This window comes from Pogona vitticeps, chromosome 15, assembly GCF_051106095.1.
Source record: "Pogona vitticeps strain Pit_001003342236 chromosome 15, PviZW2.1, whole genome shotgun sequence".
Classification (NCBI taxonomy): Eukaryota; Metazoa; Chordata; class Lepidosauria; order Squamata; family Agamidae; genus Pogona; species Pogona vitticeps.
In genome coordinates this window covers 1,428,950-1,452,932 of record NC_135797.1, presented here as the reverse complement: position 1 = coordinate 1,452,932, position 23,983 = coordinate 1,428,950, and the positions used below count along the sequence as shown (strand labels likewise).

General features: G+C 47.4%; 1 protein-coding gene across 3 annotated transcripts; it reads right to left on the bottom strand.

Moving 5' to 3' along the window:
- Positions 1-231: 231 nt before the first annotated feature.
- Positions 232-23,980, bottom strand: CERS2 (ceramide synthase 2). 3 transcript variants are annotated; one of them, XM_020798138.3, is made up of 11 exons: positions 23,846-23,980; positions 10,868-11,041; positions 8,277-8,394; positions 7,299-7,417; positions 6,489-6,546; positions 6,272-6,322; positions 5,739-5,831; positions 4,752-4,880; positions 4,111-4,217; positions 3,193-3,346; positions 232-2,413 (listed from the first exon to the last, which is right to left on the bottom strand). In XM_020798138.3, exons 2-11 carry the CDS (start codon positions 11,038-11,040, stop codon positions 2,255-2,257), a joined length of 1,161 nt encoding a protein of 386 aa, XP_020653797.3. In that variant the 5' UTR covers position 11,041; positions 23,846-23,980; the 3' UTR covers positions 232-2,254. The 3 variants fall into 3 exon arrangements, with proteins under 3 accessions (XP_020653797.3, XP_020653796.3, XP_020653798.3); XM_020798137.3 differs by lacking the exon at positions 23,846-23,980 and adding an exon at positions 23,025-23,164; XM_020798139.3 differs by lacking the exon at positions 23,846-23,980 and adding an exon at positions 22,688-22,788.
- Between the last annotated feature and the right edge of the window lie 3 nt (positions 23,981-23,983).

Sequence of the window (23,983 nt, the reverse complement as noted above, 5' to 3'; positions counted from 1 at the left end):
TCAAAGGTGTCAGGGTTGGGGAACCCTTTGTACATTTTGGACTACAGTTCCCATACTGCTCTATTAGGTAAGGCTGATGGGCACTGAGGGCCAAAGTTTTCCTCTTTTCAGGTGGAAGGAAGGTCATTTTAAATCACATGGGAAAAGTCGAAAGAACTCTAGCGCTGTATCAAGGAACGTTCTATATTCTAGTCAGAGACCCAAACGAAAAGCAAGGTAGGACACTGAACGTTTTTTTAAAGAAGTTTATTAGTTTTATTTAGGTTTTTAATATATTTTAACTTTTTAAAAAAAGGAAACACACATTTTGGTCTGGAGAAAGCTTAATGGTCCTTTTGTAAACCTCCCTCCCCCACCCCCAGGATAGGCTGGAAATAACCACATAAACCCTTGGATCCTAGTCATGAAACCAGCTTTTTTTCCTGCTTTCCTCAGCAGTTCTTTCCTGCCTTTAAAAAAAATCATCTGCTCAGGTATTCGAAACCCCTATCTAATAAATTAAAAAAAAATCACGGTGTTCCCCTAGGTTTGGGTGTACCTTGGTGTTTGTTTTTTTAAAACAGGATGAGAAATGGGTGCTCAGAAAGGGAGGGAGACTAGGGAAGGGAGTCTGTGTCCACTGTCCTGCACGCAAGGTGTGTGCCATCTATATATCACTTCTGCTGTCTTTTAAGATCCTTTAACCTACTGAATTCTGCCCCAGGCCCTTTCCCCTACTCGAAAAATAACGAGGTTAGCGAACAAATGTACCTTATTTTTCCTGAACGTTATGTGGACTCTTTAAAAATAGAAAGTAACTTCCATTACAGACCTCGGTGCGCAACCCTTCCCCACCCCGGTGAATTATCCTTGGCCTGCCTTTTCTTAAATATCCAAAATTATGTACAAGAGATGCTCATGGTGGGAAGGCAGAAAGGTTCCCAGCTGATGATCTGTAGGGAGAAAGGAAGAGAGTCTCTCTCTCTCTCCCCTGAGGAATTAATTTGGGCTATGGGGGGAAAAGACACCAACGTTCTTTGTGAAGCAAAACAATAAAACGAAACAAAAGCTGTGGTTTCCATAAGGCCAGGGGCAAGGGGAAGAAACCAAGAGGCAGTTAAGCAAGATCAAGATTCTAGGGTTCCCTAGCAGGAATAAGGCAGATTCAAATATGTGTTTCTCCGCCTGCTGCAATTTGGAAACAGTGGCAGCCATTGGAAATGGGTGCGAGTGAGAGTGTTTTATAAGTATATCCCATTGGTGGTGCGGATTCTGCTTTACCCGGTCTTTCCCAAATTGCACATCCCTAAGAAAAAGGAGAACACCAGAGAAGATGGGCAGGAAGCACCCGCCTTTCTCTGTTCCTGCACTCGGGGCTGTAGATCTCCACCTCGGTGCCCCCACCTGCGTTTCCCCCACACACCGGAAAAACCCAGCAATGTCCTCTTGAGTGGCAGATCACTGCAAACTTGAAAACACCCACCCCAAAAAAGGTCCAGAGTAGAAGAGGTTTAAAAAAAAAATCAGCTTTCCACCACTTGTTTTTTTTTAATGAAAGGCCTTTGGCACAGGGAGGGAGAAGACTCCCTGAGGACTAGCAACTTGAAATCGGATCACCGATTGTTACGGCATGGTTGCTGACATGGAAATTCGTCAGGTGTGCAAGTGTGTGTGCATTGGTGGGAGTAAAGTTAGGGTCATCTCTCTATCCTGCAGTTTCTTAGACGCTGAATTGGAGAGGTTTGGGGTGGGGGGGAAAGAAGGGGAAATATCTTTATTTCACACTTGACATTAGTTTTAAGGCAGTTTGGTAAAGAAGGATAAGAGGCAATGAACAAGGCCATCTTCCTGTAACATGAAGATCAGGGGCAAGGAGCCGAGGGGTCTTTTCACGGTCCCCATTCCCATTCAAAGAAGAGGCCGGCGATGCCATTATTTCAGGCGGTGTGGTTATTTCCTCTACGTGCCATTTTAGGATCGCAAGTTATCGTCCCGAGTCCCTCTGGAAATGAAAGCACCCGGCTTCGGCAGACCTCAAACAGACAGGGCCAGGAGGATCCCCCCCAGGAAAGAGAAGGGAGACCGTGCTCTGGGGGTGGATTTTTCCAAGTCCTCGGAGAAAGGGTTTTCTTTTTAAAATTATTTTCTTTTGGTTTTGGCCTCAAAAATAACCAAATGGACCCCCATCTCGGCTTCTGTACCTCAGGACAGACAACAGGTGACCTGGAGGGAAAAGGGGGGGTAGTAGTACCCCCCGTGGGCCAAAGAGAGAAAATCATTCCGCTTTCCGATGGTTATTGTTCAAGACGGGGTGCCCGTTGGTAAGGGGGCCGTTTTTCGTGGCCCCTGGAGGCGTGGAACCCGTGACCGCCTTCTCCTCTTCCTCGTCGGTGTTGTCGGTCTCATCCCTGTCGCTCCGCTCATCCTCCACCACCTGCGAGGAGATGGAAGAGAGGTTTCAAACCTGGCTCTTTTTTTCACCCAAGGGCCTTGTCTAGTCTGTGTTGTGACCCACCACCTTGTATACTAAACAACTCAGCTTTCTGCAAAACAAAAAACAAAACAAAACTCCACAAGCAACTAGTCATGATTAAGAAGGCTACAATTCTACAGTAGCGGCTTCTACCGAGGCATCAGCAAGTACGTAGAATATTCTCATTTTAGAAGACAGCATTCCAGACCCGTCGGCTTCTTAAATGCTGAAGGTGATAATTCTAAAAAGTGGGGACCTTCAAGGGCAGAGCGTGGGGGCTGCCCTTGTGAACCAGGATCCTGGAAAATCGCACGGAGAACCCCCATGAACAGGCATGCTCTCTCTCTGGACTCACTGGCCTCTATTTGCTTTTAAGTTTTTTTGTTGTTGTTTTTAGAAGACTTTAATTGTCCAAGTCTCTTTTAATAGGACTGCATCCTTTGAGATCTGTCAAATACGGAATTAAAATAAAATAGGAAGGTGGGAAAAATGAGGATAAAGTTGAGGCAAGGCTGAAGACCTCCTTCTTTGCATCTCGTATTCCGTGCCATTTTTAGCAACCGAATAGAGCCTGGGGACGCTTTTCACCTATTTCCCCCCCCCGTTTCATAGAACAGCCCCCCCTGCCGCTTTTTGCCTTTCCCAAATGTAAAAAATGCCGTTCTTTTTCCTGCCCTGCCCATCTTGGCGGCGCCAGAGGAAAACATGAGCGAAGGAGAGAAACAGAAATGCAGGCTTGCCTTTCCAGTTATGAATTTCTGGGCCATGCGGATAATGAGAAATGCCCAAAATATATGCAGGCACTGGAGGACCACCATCATGAAGTTGAAGAAGTAGTAGCCGAAGAACGCCGGATAAAACTCCAAAGGGTAAATGATGGTGCAATGTAGAATCCTAGGCAGAGAAAATCATTAGGGTTATTTTTCGCTGTTGGATTATCTCAGGTGACCTAATTTGTATCGTTAAAAACTTCTAGACAGACGGAAGGAAGTCTTTCCCCATCATCGCATTTCCATGCCAGGAAAAGCTTTATTCTACAAAATTTCTACATGTTTGCATTTTAGCAGTTTAAAAAGAATATGTTTATGGAATGCAAGCTTCTACATTTGGTCTAAAAGAAGTATCCCTAAAATTCTGACCCATAATATTCACCCTTACCACCTTTTACTTGTCCCGGTATTACAATAATAAAGTTTCTTTGTGGGCTCCATAATTAAAAGGAGCACCTTCCTTTGACCACATAGATATTGAGAGGTTTTGACTACGAGTCCCATTATTCCTGAGCCACTCGTTGGGCCAGCTAAAAAAAGTTTGGAAAGTGGCTTCCTGGGATTCTAATCTTGATTTAAGAAATTAAAAAGTTGCAGGTCTTTAAAACAAAGGGAAAGGGAAAAACTCGAAAGAACCGAAGCTAGCTGTCACATCTGGCTAGATTCTGACCTACCCAATTTCTGGAAAACTCAAAAGTTCACCCTGACGGCAAGATTTCAGAGACTCAATAAAAAATATTCACTGACCTTAAAATTTGATAGCATTTAAGATCCACCTGTTGTGCATGCCTTGGTTTCTAAATGTTATTATAAACAATTGCACCAATAGCTCCAACTTTAAAAGGATTTACGTTGAAAGCCAAGCTTGAAGGCCCACAAAATCCTCACCAGAATGGAAGGATGATGAGACGGGTAATGATGAAGACCACAGCGAAGACAATAAAGATGTTGTTACAAGTATTCTTCCAGCCGGCGTAATTAAACATCTTTGCCGACTAAGGAAACAGAATATGGGAGAAGGGGCATCATTCAGACACAAGTGCGAAGCGCCGGATGACAAATGCCATTATCCCCAGCTAGTAGTGCTACTGGGATACAGACTGCCACCCCCATCCCCTCAACCAACAGCAGATAAAACAGGATTATTTTTAGATTACCTTTAGTCTTGAAAGGTGGTTTTAAAATTGATATGGGCTTTTCAATCTGCATTTACAGAAGGTTTTATCTATTCCATTGGCTTTGGCTTCAGATGCTCCGATGCACCAACAAGCAGTAAATGAATACTTTTAATAAATAATGGAGAAAACCCCAATATTTAAACATGGCGGAGGGGAGTCAAAGATTCCAAGACAAGGCTGGAAAGACTTCAAGAAAGAAGGAAGAGGGGGCGTGAAAGAGCGAGAGGAAGGGTGGATGAAAACTGACCCCCAGGTTTGAGTTCTGGAATTTTCCAATTTTGAGTCAACAAAGTGATACTCCAACTGGGTTTACCCCCACCAGTCCTGGAGTCAGGGTGGCCGAGTTCTCACCTCCAGCAGATAGTCGGAAGAATCGTGCAAGGCCATGATAAGCGTCCCTGCCCGGATGTAATTGGTGAACCAGGAGAAGCTGATCAGGATAATGGTGGCCACGTGGTGGATGACCTGTTCCTTAAAGTCCTGCAAGAAGAGAAAAAGGTCAGGAAAAGGTGGAGGAGAAAAGGTTCACACTAGAGGAAAGTGAGAAGAGGAGGGAAGAGGGTTGCACCAGAGGAGAGGAGCAGGAAAAGCTAGCCATGATGGAAGAAGAGGCTGCTCATAACATTAAACCATGGTTTAGCATTATGTCCAGATACAACCATCTTCATATAATCTGCTGTCAGTACAACAGAGCAGCTGTTGAGGCCGGTGTTGAACTGGTGGCAGCAAAACCACTCCGGTTTCCAGCCTGAACGTTAAAGGAGCCACCCGAATCGCTGAACCTGTTCTCTAGATAGGGTTCAGCCTCTTAAACTTCCTGTAAAGTTCAAAACAAAACCCAAACCAGGTTCACCAACCCTATTATATTGAAATAACCAGGCTTCTCCGATGTGAGCCCCAGCTATCGTTTCACCCCCTAATTTTTCCCAGGCTCACTTCAAGCCCACTGCCTCTCTCTGACCAATTATTTCATCTGCCCTGGAGGACCCCAAAAAGGCCATCCTTCTGAGTAAGGATTCCAGGGTGGTACTGGAGAAAATAGCTTTGGAAGGCTGAAAGGCAGGGCCTAAGCCATATTATTTACAGGGGTAAATCTTATTTTTAAGGCACCAGCTATTTCGTTCCTTGAATATATAAACCATCTTCTACCCATAGAGCACAGTTGGATTAGTGCTGTGGAGACCAGGGTTCATGGCCATACTCCACAAGCTAGTGTAATAACAAAAGAAGATGTTACTAGTAAAATATCACAAACGTTGCAATAGACCAGATGGGGAGCTATTGGGCTTTGCAAGCTCATCTCTCCACTCCTCTGCAGATCAAATCCTCTGCGCTCACCTTACGTTTTACGTCGGAGGCGATGCTGAACAACAGAGACCAGTAAAAGGACAACTCAATCATGTAATACCAATACTGGGATGGCAGCAGGCTCTGGATGAAGAAGGAAAATAAGAAAGAAGACAAAAGTAACATCCAGGTCAACCTGAAGCTGGATTTGCAATGGACACTTGGACATTATAGGGCTGGTTTGGGGGCCTGGGGAAAGGACCAATCGGAGCAGACACAGAAAGACCTCAGAAGTGCGTATATTTATGAAAATCACCCACCGTATTTCTGAAAACCGTGTTTCATAAATGAGGCAAATGGAGGGGAAAAAAGCCCAGGCATTTCAGATCATCCTTTAGGGAAGCAGAGGATGTTAGCCCCGTTTCCCAAGAAAAGGCATATCTCAGGAGAGAAATCTTCATTGGCCGTAGAAACAGACTATCAAATATCCACAATCCACAGACAGGAAATGGCCTTTATTGCAATCAACTGTCAGTGGAGAAAATAGGCCCTCTTCGGAAATCGAGGCTAAAAAGTTCACTCACCTGAACAGGGTAGCCTTCCCACACTTTACGGAGGTCATAAAACCAAGGTTTCTGCAAGATTAGACCACAGAAAAGATAAAACGTGAAGACGGGGGACGACATGAACGGGTTTGCAAAATGCAGAATAAGAAATGGTAAAAGGAGGGCACAGGATAATGATCAAAGGGAATAATCAAATTAGAATGGAAAAGGAAAGGAAAATAAACTTTATACTTACATCTGCTATCACAACCATGCCAGCAATGAAAGCAATAAGGTAAAAGGTGAATCTCCAACTGGAAAAGGAAGCACAAAGTGGGTTTTTCCCCCCCTCAACAGATGAAAAACACATCAAGCCCTGTCAAGATTGCTTCTGGGCACGTGCAGAATGCCACCCACATAGTCATCTATCTTTTCTATAGTTTGAATAACATTCATACCCCATAGAGAAGTAAGATGTATGGGGTTTGCTGTTCACACTGTTATCAAGTTTTATATTAATATTTATGTTTTCAATATAATTTACAACAGGAAACTTTTGAAGTTAGGTAAAAGGCACACCATTCCTGTTCTAGCTCTCAGTGTGTAAGGCTCCTCCATACAAAATCAAATTCCCTGCATCTGGAAAGCAAGCATGTCAGGGAGAAGAGTTTGAAATGACCCTTCTGTCTTGATCGGCTGCTTTTCTACCTGCATGATTTCTTTGGTACAGTATATGGCAAAGGAAACTTCTTAATGTGGTGAGGCTTTCTGTATTCCAATGTGGTATAATTTGCCAGCCTCAATGAGAACTAGGCTCATGTCACATTAACTTGGGCATGGTTCCCTCCAAAACCTTTTAGAAAATTAATAAATTCTTTGGATTTGTAAACTGGGACAGTGGAGGAAGTGGGGAAGAATTGGTCTACATGCCATCTGTTACCGACCATTCTCCTATAATTCACACAGGAGCGAAATCGATGCAAAAAATAATGCGGAGAGAAGGCATACGATTCACCCCCAAATAAAACAGGGCACCCTGGGGCTAAAGCCCACTCTTTCTCTCTACCTGGCCTCCCGAAACTTCTTGAGCAAACTGGGCCGATCCTGGTTGCGCCGACGCCGAAACCAGCGCTCCACCTGCCGGGGGGTGTAGCCGCTTTTCTTCGAGAGCCCCTCAATGTCGGCCTGCGAGGGCAGAAAAAGAGACCCCCGAGGGGGGCGCTTCAAGACAACCAGACAAGATCCTTTGGCAACCCCACTGAAAAAACTGCCCCCATAAATTATTTCGTTGCTTGCAGAAGCTGAAAAGGCCAATCGGAAAGCAGCCGTCTTTAAAAAAGGAACTGCTGATGAAGGTTTAGCTGCTTAACTCTCTTTTCGGGGGGGGGGGAGACTAAGGAAAGCAAGTCATGACTCCCCCCCCCCCAGCCAAGGGTCTTGATTAAAGACTTGTAAATTTTATTAGGTATTCATTTTCATGGCCCACAGATCACATCAGGTGCATCGTCCAACAGAGGCTGACCCCTTTGGCCACGGGGACCGGTTTAATGCCCCCCCCCGGTCTACGAGAACAACCCAGCGGCCACTCTCGACGTTGGCTTGGCTCCGGGGAAGGCGGGCCGGTTTTCCCCGGCTCACGAACTGATCCACTCTGCCAAGGGTTTGCCATTTCCCCCCGCTTGGCACTAACGTAATGCCAATTCCAACCTCCTCATGCTGTTTGCTTTTATGCAAATAGTGCTATTTACACACGCAGAGAGAGAGAGAGACACAATTTCTTGTTTCTCTTTACGCGATGCTACATTTTGATATTTTTGCTCTGCAACACTACAGTTTTGTCTTTTGTATCGGTTGCATTTGGAGGTTTGCTTTTATGTATCCTAGTTTTTATTCTCCCGCCTTCTGGTCCCGTCGCTTCTCTGCTGGGTCCCAGACCCGGACGGACCGTCTTGCTCCGAGCCTCTTTCCGCACCAGGCAGGCAGGAGCCCTAACCAGAGGGAGGGCGGCTTTTCCTCATACACACAGCTTTGTTAGCCAAATTACCTGTTTGGGGTGTTTACAGGAAGAAGTGTAAAATTTCTCTAGCACTGGGTTCTGAGTCGCTTTTAACCGGATTTTCTCCTTGACGTTCAAAAGACCGGCTAATGGAGTGGCCACATACCTGGATGGGAGAAAAAAATCAGAATCAGAGAGAGAGAGATGTGAAGTTAGCAGCCTGAAATTCTGTTTATTATATAGCTTCTCACTGTAAAAAAGTTGAGGAAGATCTTACGCACTCTCCCAACACCAGATTTTAAATCTGAACAAGATCCATCAACTTGTTTTCACACCCAGGTTAAGTCTGGGAAAAGGCACCAGTAAATTGGGACCCAAAGTGTATCTTGAGACTATATCGCCCATCCTGCAGCCATGACATCCGGGTCCTGTTCGTTTCAAATGGGCTTGAAATCAATGTATGATTTTTTTTTTAGCAACAGCCACGTTTCAAACCATGAGCTCTTCCTTCTGCCTAAGGAGCCTTTACGGCATGAAATAATGCTTTCCAAAAAACATTTAAGAGCTGAACATTGTCTCTGAAGAGGACCACGATTCTATCGTAGGGAGACAAGGATTGCTGGAAAAGACAACAAGACTTGGAAAAACGAAAGGAACGTAGTTAAGGAACAAAACAAATTGTAATGAGCGGGATACGTACAGTATCTGTAAAATTCATCAGCTAACTAAAGTTTCCCCAGAAAGTGGTCGAAGATCTCATCAGTCACCAGGTGGCGATAAAACACAGGTTAAGAGGGACAGAGCAAAAGTTGGGAGCAGGATGATGGAGGGGAGGGGGAAGAGAGAATGATGATGATATGGGGAAAGGGAAAGTTTTTTAAAAAATCTTCTTAAAAAAATCTTCTTCTAAAAATCTCCATTTATTTGGTCAGGTCCATTGGAATGCGATTTAAAATAGGGTTTTTCCCTGTCTTATTGTAGGTGTTTCGGATGACATCTTGAGTTGATCCTGTGAAAACTGCTTTCACACACCGTCAAAAAAACCAAAAAACCTAAAACTGAGAGCTTGAAGAAAAAAAGATATTGCACGATGTTTTATAGGAAATAATCATCCTTTGAAGGGAACAGACGCCAAGGGTGTGTTTAATTGTAACCTGTTTAGAGGACTGCATCCTCCATGGGGCTGCCTCTGAAGAGGGTTTGAAAACTTAGTCACAAAGCTTAGAAAGGGCGCTTTGTTTTTGGCTCCTGTAAAAGCTTGCCTCGTGTAAAAACTTTTTTTGGGGGGGGGAGACCCTCCTCTCAGCACATTGCAGGAGGACATGGGAGGGGCTTATTCAGTGGTGGCTCCCAGCCAGGGGAACTCCCTGCTACAGGGAGCTTGGTTCCTGCCTTCTTTTTTGACCTCTCGCCAGCAGGCAGGGCCTTTAAAAAAAAAGCAGAGGCAGTTTTTTGGCACCATGTCTGATTAATGGCATTCCGTCTGACTCCTTGCAGTGTGAAACCTTCACAAGCATTTTGATTTCAGCTTGATTTTATTTTGTTTGTTTTACTGATTGCAGTGAAGACTTAAGGCTAGGGTAGAAAGACAGGCTGTATTAACAAAGCTTCCTTGTTGTTTTATTAATTAAAATATTTCATAAGCAGAACAGCATCTTGTTAATAATGCAGGACACAGCTTGCCTGTTTCAATATTGATTCATCAAATATTTTAATGAATAAAGCAACAAGAAAACAGTATTTTAATTAATCATAGAAACAAATATATTTATTAATTTTTAAAAACCAGCAAAAAGATTCCCCTGTTCGTCGCATGCTCTCCCATCCATCGTTAAAATATATGTTTTTATATATACACACACATAAACACACACACACTGCAGTTCCTGTAACACAGTTCTGCTTGTCTCCAGCCTCTTCTTCCAGGGGGCGGGAGAGAGGCTGTCACCCTCTGTAAATAATTGCTCTTTAATACTTTGGCCTTGCGATCCCGCCTCCTTAGTAGACCCATCACTGGCACAATGTGGGCGATACAATGCCATGATTATGCCCGGAGATCACTGTTGGCCAAGCTGCCCGCCCTTCCTCTGTTCTCAATTGTTCTCTCTTGGTCCTTGGCTAATGTTCCAGGCTACAGCAGCAAAACTCTTGTCTTTTGCCCTTACTCTTGAGGAATTCATGGGGGTCCCATGTACGGGGGGGAGGGTTGACGTCCCCCATAACAATCTCGCCAAAGGGTTTGCACAGATATATGTAGGTTAGGAAACATCAGCCCCTTTGGATGGGATGGACGTCTGCTCCCGAAATGTCCAGCTAGCAAGGTCAGTGGCAGGGGGATGATGGGGGTCCTGATCCACATGAAGGACCCAAGGTTCTTTTCCACCTTCAGTGGAAGGAAACGGGGCAAGGAGACCACCTCTCCCATCACCTCCACTGACTGGTCCTCAGAATATATCAAGAAAAACTTCCTAACTGTATGACAACAAAACCCATGACCTCAGGAGGAAGGGAGGGAGGGCTCCCACCCTGGAGGGTGGCCTTAGACAACCACCAGGTATCTTTTGATTTGAAGGGGGTTGGACTCGATGGCCTTAAGAGGCCCCTTCCCACGTCACAATTCTATGATTCTGTGGACTCACGTTTCAAATAGATGTCTGATGACCAGGAAGACGAAGGCTAAGGGGATGGTGAAGTAGAGGTCGGAGGCCTTGGTGTAGACCCGTCCATCGCGGTCTTCAAGGTCGGCCCAGGTGAGGTTGGCTGGCAGCCAAAGCCGGTCCCACCAGAAATAATTGTATAAGGTCTGGAACATCCTGAAAAGGGGGGATAAAAATGAGAGAGAGTGAACGTTGATACGATTGCTTAGGAAAGAGGCCATTCGTGGAAGGCCAGAGCTTTTAAAAGCCTCCCCCATAGAGTCAAATCTAGCTAAAACCAAATTAAATTGATTTTAAGACTTCTCAGAGTTCCTGGTTGGGGAATTCTCTGCCGGAGTCCAAAAAGGTTTTTTTCCCCCCGTTACAGGACTTCAGGGTGGGTAAACTGGAGCAATACAGGTGTTGATGGAACAAAACATCCCAGCGGCCCCAGGCAGGGGAGCAAGGGTGAGGCACTGGCGGGAATTTGCAGGCCAGCAACACCGGAAGGGCCTCCAGCGGCTAACCAACGCCCCCCTCCAAAAAATCGGCTTAGTTCTACACCAAAGAAAGATCAGAGTTTAGCTAAGCATCCGGGCCCAATCCAGATGCCGTCTCAGTTCAGCAGGGCTCCTGGCACCTGGGGCTCTGGAGTGGTTGGACCTGCGTCTAAGACAGCCTGGGAGGGAAGGAGAGAAAGGGGAGAGAAAAGATAGCATTTCAAGGAGCAGGAAACTATCTCTAGGTTTCAGGCCAAGCAGCAAATTAAGCAAGAGGTGAAGGATAAAAGTTCCACCCACGTCAGGTGCGGGCAAGCCTGCTGCATTTATGAGCAATTTTTAAAACATCTCTAAGTCCTTCCTGATTGGGATTCCTAGGAAACCCTTCAACCCCTGTATTCACCAGGGTTCCCTCCCTACCTCACCAAGCCCCCTGTTTTCTCTTATCAACCTCTGCAAAAAAACAAAAACAAAAAAGAAAAACCCTCACTTTTGACAATAATGCAGCAAATAAATGCAGTTCAATCATTTTTCAACAGAGGAGGCTGAGACACTTTACTCTTAAGCCCAGAATCTGCTGAATTTGCCCCTAAAAATCTGTCACGGCCTCTGTATCTTCCCCTTCTATTTCCCAGGAGGTGATGGGGCCAGTGGCCATGATCTTAGTTTTTTTTTATGTTGAGCTTCAGACCATTTTTTGCATTTTCCTCTTTCATCCTAATTAAGAGGTTCTTTCATTCCTCCTCACTTTCTGCCATCAGAGTGGTATCATTTGCATATCTGAAGTTGTTGATATTTCTTCCGGCAATCTTAATTCCGGTTTAGGATTCATCCAGTCCTGCCTTTTGTATGATGTATTCTGCATATAAGTTAAATAAGCTGGGGGACAATATACAGCCTTGTCGTACTCCTTTCCCAATTTTGAACCAATCAGTTGTTCCATATCCAGTTCTCACTGTTGCTTCCTGTCCCACATATAGATTTCTCAGGAGATAGATAAGGTGGTCAGGCACTCCCATTTCTTTAAGAACTTGCCATAGTTTGCTGTGGTCCTCACAAAGGCTTTTGCGTAATCAATGAAACAGAAGTAGATGTTTTTCTGTAACTCTCTGGCTTTCTCCATAATCCAGCGCATGTTAGCAATTGGTCTCTGGTTCCTCTGCCCCTTCAGTATCCAGCTTGTACCTCTGGGAGTTCTCAGTCCACATACAGTTGAAGCCTGCCTTGTAGGATTTTGAGCATAACCTTGCTAGCATGTGAGATGAGTGCAATTGTCCGGTAGTTGGAGCATTCTTTGGCACTACTCTTATTTGGGATTGGGATGTAGACTGATCTTTTCCAATCCTCTGGCCACTGCTGAGTTTTCCAAACTTGCTGGCATATTGAGTGTAGCACCTTAACAGTGTTAGCTTTTAAGATTTTAAATAGTTCAACTGGAATGCCATCATCTCCATTGGCCTTGCTGTTAGCCATGCTTTCTAAGGCCCACTTGACTTCACTCTCCAGGATGTCTGGCTCAAGGTCAGAAACCACCCTAATCTGTGTTGTCTGGGACATCCAGTTCTTTCTGGTATAATTCCTCTGTGTATTCTTGCCACCTCTTCTTGATGTCTTCTGCTTCTGTGAGGTCCCTACCATTTTTGTCCATCATGTCCATCTTTGCACAAAATGTTCCTTTAATATCTCCAATTTTCTTGAACAGATCTCTGGTTTTTCTCTTTCTATTATTTTCCTCTATATCTTTGCCCTCTTGTCTTTCCTTGCTATTCTTTGGAAGTCTGCATTCCATTTTCTGTAACTTTCTCTATCTCCCTTGCATTTTGTTTCTCTTCTCTGCTATTTGTAAGGCCTCACTGGACAGCTACTTTGCTTTCTTGCATTTCCTTTTCTTTGGGATAGTTTTCGTTGCTGCCTCCTGTACAATGTTATGAGCCTCCATCCATAGTTCTTCAGGCACTCTGTCCGCCAAATCCAGTTCCTTACATCTGTTCTTCACTTCCACTGTGTATTCATAAGGGATTTGGGTTGTCATGCACATGTAATAATAAATCACTCCCATCTAATAGGACCTTGGACACCCTAAATCAACAGGCTTCTTGGGGGGGGCAAAATTTCTAAAATAGTGGAATAACATTCTGCCACTACCTCCTTTTTTCGTATGTTTAAGGAAAGAAAAATCTTGTTCCAAATGGAAGGGAGGAGGATGCATTAAAGACAACACTCAGAACCCTTCCTTTTTTAACTCAACACTGGCTGAGTTCCCTACAATACAGGAACTTTACAAGCTCTGGTAAATGGTTAGCTATTACCATTAATCTTTGGGGGTGGGGTGAAAGAATCTGTCCATGTGGGTGGTCAAAGGTTTGGACTGGTGGACTCTGCTCCTTTAGAGGATGATGCAAGGTAGAAGCTGAGGGTGGGCCTCCCTTGCCCAGATAAATCCATTATCTGCTGATACTGGAGTGCTGGAACAAAATAATGCTTTACTGGCATTGCATGTCGATAATTCCTTAACACTTTGGATATTAGAGACCTCAATATTTCGACCAGCAGTCCTCACTGAGGACTAGAGTCTTCCTGGTAATTCTTTCTTGAAAGCCCTCATCCAGAACGGCAAGCAAATGGCAGCTGCCCAAACAAATATCAAGATCCCAGATACTGTTATTTAATAATGCGAAGGCATTAAGGCAGCTTAGATGTAAGACCGGGATTTAAAAGAGGCACTTGATAGCTTTTAATGTCATCCAAACCTCAAGTGACATTTCGCACATTTATGCCCTCTGCCAGGGCGCTAAATTCCACCCAGACCTCCTGCTCGAACTAGAAGGAAACACAGGCCTTCGGAGGAAATTTACAGCTGGCAGCCTTTGGCCGTTAGCCATTTCTTCCTAACTAAGAATCAGAACCTCGTCAGAGGCATCAAGGATGACGCTCTGCCAAAACTCCCAAAGCTGGAATGAAGATCGACCCACTGGGCTGCTTGGAGGGCCACGATGAGGGGCGGGACCAGATTTTGCTGCTGACGGGGCCTTTCCAAGGACTAAAACATAGAAGGCAGGGAGAACGCAAGCAAATGTAAAACACAGAATGGCCTTGGCTGCAGGAAAAGTGTCAAGTAGGGGTCCAGAGGCATCCACTGGATTCAAAAGATGAACAGACTGCACGAGAAATAAGACACACAATCCAAGACGAAAGGAGAATAGGAAGAAAATGCAGGTTGGGTTCAGAAAAATGCAATAAAATGGACAAGCTATTCCTGGCTCTTTCCAGCCGAGAAGTGCCTTACGACCAGAAGCAACAGCACAGGCCATGATCCAAAGACTCCGCTCCATGCCACTGCATTCCTCGCTACCAGCCGGGATGCCTCAGCTGATCTGCAGAGTTATCCCCCCCCTCCCCGCCCCCATTATTTCAACAGACTTATCTACTGCTCCGACCCTGAGATCCGCCCGCCCGTGGGCCAAGCAAGAGGGATCCCTCCCCAAAGAACGACTTAGCCTGCAACAAGAACAACCACTTTTGAAATCATGAATTAAAGACGTGCTGCCAGATCACCAGAGAGGCGCCTGAAAAGAATGCTTTGACCAAAGGGTGGGAAACTCAGCCGCCCTGGTTATGCGGGTTTAATGGTAATCCATAAGGAGTTGCAATAACCTGGTGATGCCCTCCTCCCATATCCTATTGTTAGTAAACACAAAGCGCAGAAAATCAAATACCCTGAGCTACAAGGTCAGGAGTAGACACGGCCTGAAAGACAGATTGGATACGCAATATCCTTGGCACATTCAATATACTTGATTTATTGGCTAAGGCTCATTGAAGAGGCGCCCTCTAACCTCAGGCATGAACTTGCTGAAATTTTGGCAAGTTTTCAGCCCGTCTTGAAAGGCTGCCAGAGTGGGAGACAAATTCCTTTTCCAAAGCAGGGAGTCCCTCACCAGGAATTTCCTAGGCAGCAGAACCGACGGCGGTCTCCAAAATAATTTGGAAGGCTGCCCTTTGACACTCTTCCCCCACAATAGCAGGGGCTGAGCGTAGCTGCCACGCAGCGGAAGGGCGGGATAAAGCACTGTGTAACTGCCTTCTAAGAATCTTCCTTTGGATGGTTTTTGAGATCAAGCTGCTAGTCCTCAAGGGGAGATCAGGGGATTTCTCCTCCCCGTGCAAACAGGCAGTGCCTTATTGGGAGAAAGCATGCTGACACACAAACAGGCAAACCAACCAACCAGAAGCAGGCACACAAACATAAAAATTCCCAGAGAGCGGCTGAGATTCCTACTGTCCCCGTTAAAACAACGGCTTCGTTTATCGAGAACCCTGCCTTCTTTTTCCAGAGTGACAGCCTCAGAAACCACTGCCCTGGTCTGACCTCGGAGGAGGCAGAAGGTAACATTTCTGGACATTTTGACAGCCGCGTGCCGGTGGATTCTAGAGTCCAGAAACAAGATGTCCAAGTGGAGGGAGGACAGCATGGAGGGCCGGCATCCACAGCGGGGATAGGAAAACTCTCATGACTTCGCGCCCAGTTTTGCTCCGGCCTCTTTCCCATGATCCAGTGTCCTCGAGCACATTCAAACGGCAGCCATTCTCAGAAAGGACAAACAGGGCCATTGTGTTGAACCGGCCACAAAATCATTTGAAAACACACACCACTGCAGAAAGAAAGGAAGGCGAAGAGACGGGGGGGGGGAGAAAAAAGGGGCGATTGAAGGAAGAGAGAGGAAGAAATACTGTACCGGACCTGGTTTTAAAGGCCCACCAGGTTTCAGTGCCCTCCGAGGACAGACTATTGTGAAGTAAATTAATACCAGAGGATTATAGGAAGAAAAACAGAATCCTGACCACCCTGGCCTTATCCTGCAGGCCTTTGGGCTAGCTGTCAGAGAGGACTGGGTGCCAAACATTGAAAAAGTTAAGCCATCAAAATCCTGGACCGTTCAGGGTGGCTTCTGCGTTCAGTTTTTCTTTCTATCTCAGACATGAAGCCGCTCCCAAATCTGGGTCCATCTTGCTCAAAACCAAACGAAAACGTCCCCAGCAAAGAGGGTCAGATCAGGCTAAAGCCAAGTTTTGCCTGGATAACAACACCCAGAATCCCCACCCCACCCCCCACCTGTTGCCAGCATTCAGGTGGAGTTCTCCATCTGTCAGAAGGGGAGCCTCTGAGCTGAAGCCCATTTTGCTCCTTGTCTTAAAAGCATAACATGAGGAAAAGGGGAGGACGGGATGCCCCAGAGAGGAGCCAAAGTGGCTGGGAGCCTCACCCGTCTCTCACAGACAAGACAGCTTATACTCTGCTGGTATCTCTCAAAACATCCTTACGGTTAATTATCTGCGTGCAAAAGTCCACGAGTCCCTAACAAACCAGCACAATGCATCTGCATTTGCAACGGGTGCCAAGCCAAGCCAATTAATTTTTTACGAGGCACATCTAAATGGGTATCGTTTTCTGCATCAGGCGAGCAGGGTCGGGGGGTGCGTGATCCAGAGCGCGTGTGGGTCTACCAGGACTCCTCTCCCACCCACTCACCCACCCCCAGCAAAAGGTCCAAACAAGTCCAGAACATGGAACGAGGACATCCTTTTTAACGAACCCTCAAACTTGACTTGAGAGACAACCCACAGCAGGCTGCCTTTCGAAATTTGCCCTAAAATCCACAATCCTTTCACTGCCGTAGCCCTGGAGGAAGGGCAGGAGATGAAAGAGCAAAGCCACCAAAAATAAAAAAGTTTTATTCATCCCTGAAAGCGCCACACCCGTTCGGTGCCACTTTGAGGGAGACTTTGTGGAAGACTCCGAATTTCTCACTGAAGTTCAAAGGGTCGCATGAGCATCCTCGAGGAGTCTAAGCCCATTAAACAGCAATTACCGCGTGCCATCAAGCCAGTCCCAAGGAATGGCAACCCTCCGAGGTTTTCCCAGTCTGGGAGCTACACAGGGGGGTCAGGAGACATCTGCCCGTCTTCCGACGCAGGTGATCTCAGGTGGCCCCTCTTCCCAAATGCTGTGACAAGGATGTGAACTCCTAGCTCCCAGGGGATCCAAACACATGAACCTCTACCGTCCACCAAACTACCAACCTTAGGATTCCATAGGAAGGGTGTCACGCTGCTGTGATTGTGTCCGTGTGTAGAGAGCCTGCAGTAAATAGGGGAATTGGTGCTATCACATGAATGTCAACTGTCTTTGGCGGCTCTTGTCTGACTTTTCTTCATGGTCTATTGCACTGGTTCTTAACCTTGGGTTACTCAGGAGTTTTGGACTGCAACTCCCAGAAGCCTTCACCACCAACTGTGCTGGCTGGGGTTTCTGGGAGTTGCAGTTCAAAAACATCCGAGTAACAAAGGTTAAGAACCACTGATCTATTGGACCAAACACGGAGGATACAGCAGAGGCTGATGTCTCTGTGAGCTGGTGGGTCAGAGGCCCCAAACATATATAACTAGACACCTGAGATTTTGGAGAATTCTCAAGCCTCTCGGGCTAAAGAGGGTTGTAGAAGGCCCTCCCGGTTGCTTCCTTTCTCAGCAAGAAAACACTGCAAGAGAGACCTGCATGAATGCACAGCCTTAATATTCAACCAGGTTCTGCCCAAGCCCTTCTGCCGCCTGAGGCAAAACATGCAAAGGGTACCGCTCTCTCCCTGCCGACTTACCGGGCTCCAGGTACACAGTTCCCAAAACACAGCCAAGTTATTTTAACAAATGAGGCATAAAAAATGGGGGGGGGGGGATAAAAAAAACCACCTCTCTCCCCACATCCCTGGCAAGGGGGTAGGGGGGAGGGAAAAAGATAAGAACAATAATGGAACTATTAAGAGAATAATTTGCTATTCTTGTATAGCACCCAACGCTTGCTGCCGGAGATAACCTTCTGACTCAAGAATCGTAGTGCTGAACTAAGGTTTAAGAAGCTATCCTGACATAAACCCGCCCACCCACCCCCCAGAGGGCAATTAAACCCAGGAGGAGGGGCACAAATTTCGGCTTTGTAGGATCTCACGGTGGATGATGGGACTTGTCATTCAATCCCATCAGGAGGGTGCCATGTTACAGGAAGGTGGCTCCAACCCACGCTTATAAAATCTGTTGGCTCTCTCCCTTATGGTAGATGTTCAGAAAGTTAATTACTTGGAGGTTGTCTGTCAGAGAGAGGTGGATGGAAGAACGATCATTTTAATGGCTCCCGGCCTTTATGGTACGTACGTTAGCTTCAAGAGAAAGTAAATGCAAGCAATGGGGGGGGGGGGGGAGAGAATCTATAAAGCCTGATCTGAAGCATGCTCCTCTTTGGACATCTGCCCACCTGCCTTACCCAATCCGCACTCAAGATCAGAAGCGTGAGGCGAGCGCTGCTGTAATTTCCATTAAGAGCATTAAATCTCGCTGCCCGGCTGGAATCAAAGGTGCCTCAAGTAAAGACAAAAACTAGGGTGATGCCTCCCCATAAAGGAGGAGGTGCTTGACGAGCAGGATTTGAACACGTCACCACTCCTTCGCATCTCATGGCTGAGAAAAAAAATCCTTCTTTGAAAGCCAGCATTTTGGGGACACCCCCCTCTACCCTTTTATGCTTAAACTCACTTTTTATATCTTCACTTTGATCTGTCTGTAATAAACTCCCTTCTCTTATTCAGAGGCCGTGGCTCCCCCACCAAAATCAGTGTCGTGATTGCAAAATCAGTGGGGCCAAGCCCCGGGGGTGGGTTGTTTTGGTTATCGTCCACCAACGTTAAGTGCACGACAGATGGTACTGTCGGAATGAATCCCTGCAGGAAACCCTAAAGAGGATGAAACACCCAGATGAACCCTGCTCCCAGCCATATATGCGTGGGGGGGGGGCATGGGGGTCCAGACACACCCAAAGCAGTTCAAAACCACCAGCCTAGCCAAATTCTCGACTTGGCAAGCTTGGCGTGGCTACCATTGCCCTCCTGCTAAGCTCATTCCCCCCCCCCCAGAAAACTAAGTTATGTTGTAACTGGGAGCCTCTTCCTTCTGTTTTAGGATGGGGAGAAAGCAAGACAGCTCACCTGTCCGCTAGTCCAGAGATACCTTTTTCACAACAGCCTGCTGCTTATATTTATTCTTAGTTTTATTTCCATTCTACCCCTTCCGTTCCCCTTTGCAGGAAGCTGCGGGCGACGGGCCGGGCTCCTCCCCTCTCTGTTCTACCCTCCTAAAAATAACCCTGAGAGGTAGGCCAGGGACCGATAAAGGATGTGAGTGGCCTGAGATTCAACATCTGGATCCCCAAAGTCACAGTTCACCTCACTAACCATTACTTTCTCCTCTCTGTCAGTCCCAGAGAGCTGGCGTGCGGCTGTCAAGACGCCACCCGGGGCCTGCATCAGCAGCATTCGAACCCACGCCACCACCCGGGCGATGGAAGGCCTGAGGTTGCATTTTAGGTGAGTCACCAACTGGGAGATGCTGGGAGCAGGCCAACCGAGAGGAATACAGCTAGTAAACGTTGGGGCAAGGATCACACCCATCAACAGAGCATCTGCCCACCTGAGAGGCATCTGGCCGCCCTCCATCCAAAATGGGGTGCCAGGATGGGTGGACCCGAGAGCCTGTCCGAGCCGGCTTGCGCCTTCTCTGCAGTGCTTGGTTACACTGCCGAGGGGGGGAAGGGATATTCTGGGATTCTCTCCCCCCCACACACACCCACGGGGCAAAAAAAGGTCTTGCTTCTCCATCACCCAGCTGGTAACAACAACGCGGCCAGGTCTCCCTCATCATCATGTGTCGGGGCATTCATTCTCCCTGCAAGCCTTATTGGCTGTCACGTTTCCCCCGGATTTTGCACGCACTTAGGCTACAGTGCCCCTGCATCTGGAGAAGGGAGGAATCGTGTCCTACCTCACAGGGTCGTGTGGGAGCAAAACCGCCCCATGACAGGCAGACTAGGCGACAAAGCGCTTTGCCAGTTTAAAAAAGCACCGTAGAAAGTTGGAGCTAAGCGGAGAGATTTAGTTATCTTTTTACCCCTTAAGGTTTCACATTCTTCTCTTTCCCTTTCCCTACGGGGTCTGGAATCGGAGGCCGGGGGGGAGGGGTTAAGGGCATCCCAGAAGATGCTCAGCTCATGCCACAAAAAGACAACTCGGCTGGGGGGGCACACACACACAGCGAAATCAGCTCCCGCAGCCCGTCTGGACCCTTTGCTTTTTCTTCGTTCTCCCAGTCCCCTCCCACCTCCTCTATTTTCAAAGCCAAGCTACAACACATGCAGACCAGATCTCCCCTCCAATTATTATTATTTGGACTACAACTCCCATCAGGCTTAGCCAGCCTAGCCAGTAGTGAGGGACGATGGTCTAGGTGGCCTCTTGAGAGCAACAGCTCCCTGCCCCAGAGCTTATAAATATCCATTTGTTGGAGGGCAACTCCCATCATCCTCCCTCCACGAGCTGGGCTAGATAAAGCATTCTGGGAGTTGTAATCCAAGTGGTTATCTTTTCCCAGGAACAGCTGAAGTATATAAGGTGGCCTAACCAAGACAATCTCTGCCCATTAGTCATCCACTCCAACAGCAGCAGGAACAATGTTTCATAGACTTGTCTTTGCAAAACATTATCCTCACCCACCCACACACAAAGGAAAACCCTGGATGCTTCAGGGAGGTGGGGCTGTGGAGGTGACACCCCTCAGATGGAGCAACGCATAGCAGAAATGGGCTTGCCACACTTTTCAGATCCCCCGGAAGAGATAAGGGCATCCCGCATGGAGACATCTCCGCTTTGTGGATTCTCATCTCAACAGAGAAGGATGCAGAGGAGGGAAGATCCGACCCAAACCCAGACTTCAGCTGCACCCCAGGTAAACCAGGCGCACCTAACCCAATTTTATTTCACTTATTACTATGTTTTTCCCCCCAAAACAGAAACACAATTTACGAATCCCATTGGGCCCCCATCCCTGGCTTCCCAACCCCTCCATAGCCACCCATACCAACCCCGTTTCGACCAAACCGCTTCGCCTTCTTTGGTCGTGTCCAAGGCAGGGGGGGGGCGCGAACAGGGGTGACTCTTTCTACCCCTTTCCATCCCCTGAAAGTCTGTTGCTTGCGGGGTCCCTGCTTCCCCATCAAACCACCTCTTTTTCTCAAACAATAACAGCAGTCATCAAAAGTAGGCCTCGGTCGCTCGTGCGTTTGGGAGCGCAAGAGCTGACCCAGACGTTTGTTCTCCTAAAGCAAAGAAAGGAGAGTCACCTTAAAGCACACACAGAGAGCCGGAATTTCTCCCACCCTACAGGATTTCGACTTAGGGCAGGGTTTCAGCTGCCCCACAAGAAAAGAGAAGTGTTTAAAGTTCATAAAAGCTGGGCTGGAGAAAGTTTGAGGTAGGCCTCCCAGCCGGCACTTCCTGAAAGTCCCAGAGAGAAAGAAAGAAAGAAAAAAAGGGGGGGGGGGGAAGAGACACAGAAAAATCACTCTCAAAATGGGACAGAGGGACATCCACACATCCAGGCCAGGCCCTCCGAGCGAGCAGGATTGAATAAAAGGCTGGGCAGAGGTGTAGGAAGAAGAGTTTGTTGAAAACAACAAACATAGCTTGAAGGCACTGATAGAGGAAGAGACAAGCCAGCTTTAAAAAAACACCACCTTGGCCCTGCCACAACAGGGACCTGGCAAAACCAGATGGTAACCATGCCGGGGGATAATTTAATCATTTAATGTAAATAAAATCCCTCCTGCAGGACGTTTGCTAGCCATTTTATCCCTACTTCTCCAAGCAAAAGGTCCGAAGAAGACCAAGCTCTAGCTGAAATAGTCCTGGAAATTTTTATTTGAACTCCAGGATCCATCAGCCTGGGAGAAAAAAAGAAACATACTTCATTCATTCCATTGCGCTTGGCCAAAATTTTAAGAACACTCCCTTTTTTCGGGGGGGGGGGGAAGCTCAGCTTCCAGCAAATCCCCCCCCATGGCAAATTCTGGGGACCCTCACCAACAAAAAGCGCGCACACACACACACACATCCATACACCCCCGGCTCACCTGGGGCCTAAAAATATATTTTTCCACCATTCAATCCAAAGAGATTTTTAAAAATCCAAATAAACAAGGAGGAAACTGGCCCAATATACCTTCTATATAAATATATATACATGTAAATAAGGCTTCTACTTTTATTCTACTCTCCTGGATCTGACAAATAGATATAAAGGTGGGGAAGAAATGGAGAGAGAGAGAACTTTTCATGAACAGCCTGCAAAGGGTTCCCCACCCTTTTAAAAGAAGCGATTCCGACCCCATTCAGAAAGCCAAAAGACGGCTTCCCCACCCAAAAGAAAAAAAAAAGGAGCGAATTACCTTCTTGACGGCGAAACACAGATTTTTTTTGGGGGGGGGGGAAATGTTCGGGAAGGGAAGGAGGGGGCCCGCCTGCCTTTAAAAAAAAGAAAGAAAGGGAAAAAAAAGAACCGAGGCGCAACCCCACGCGGGACTGAGTCACGCCGAGGAAAGGAGGAAAAGACCCCACCCGGAAAGCGGCGCCCACCGCGAGGATCGCAGCCTTTTGCGCGATCCTCCTTTTGCGCCCGGAGGGAGGATTCAGATGGGGAAACCCGGCGGCGGCGGAGGGGCCGGGGGGGGGGGGACGTCCGGGCGATCCCGGGAGCCTCGGCGAGCGGAGGACGGGCTGACTTACTTCCGAGGAGTCCGCAGTCCTCCCCCTTCCGCGGCGGCCGGCGGGACTTTACTCCCGAGGAAGACCCGAGGAGCGTCGGAGGAGCCGCCAGGCCCGCCCGCCTTGACTCATCTCCCCCACCTCCCGACTCTCCCCGTTACGTTTCCCTTGGCAGGGGCGGGGGGAGAAAGAGAGGTTTACTTCCGAGGAAACGCGCTTCCTCCGGAGGTGGGTGGGTGGGGAGGAGGCGGAGGCGAGGGCGCGCCTTACTCGCGAGGAACCCGCCTTGGCCAAGCCCCAGCCCAAGAGGCCGCGAGCGGGGGGGGGGGGGAGAGAGAAGCCTTTGGAGCAACGCGTGCAAGGAGGCGGGCCGTGCAAACTTTTTTTCTTTCTTATTTTTTTGGGGGGGGTGGATAACGAGGAAGTAAACAAACGTGTGAATGCGATCCGGCTGCGGGCGCGCACGTGTCCAAGCCCCCACCCCACCCCTTTCGGACCCCATTGGCCCTGATCGATTGATTTTGCAGTTCTGGAAAGGGGGGGGTCGCCAGGATGAAATGGATTTAAAAAACAACAACCCTCGTCTGTTGCACGGGAGAGCGACCCGGGTCGGCGAACGTGGGGACGCGCCCGCCTTTACCTCCGGGGGTCGCTGGGGGGGAGGAGAAGAGAGAGGGAAAGCTGGAAAGGGAGCCCAAAGAGGAAGAGGTGGTGGGTTTTCTTTTTCTTTCTTTTTTTTGGAGGGCAGGGAAGGAGCTCTTGTTACACCCAAGGGGTTTTTAAAAGGAGGGGAGGGGGAACTAAGAAGATGGAGAAAGAGAGATCCCGTTAGTTACACTCACGTTTGGAAGGGAGCAGTGAAGTGGAGGAAGTAAATAGATATTTTTTCCCCTCTGATGGTTTTTTTTTTAATTGTTGCCTCCCTTGTGGGAAACTTCCCCCTATTCTCTGCTTCTACATATATATATATGTATGTACTG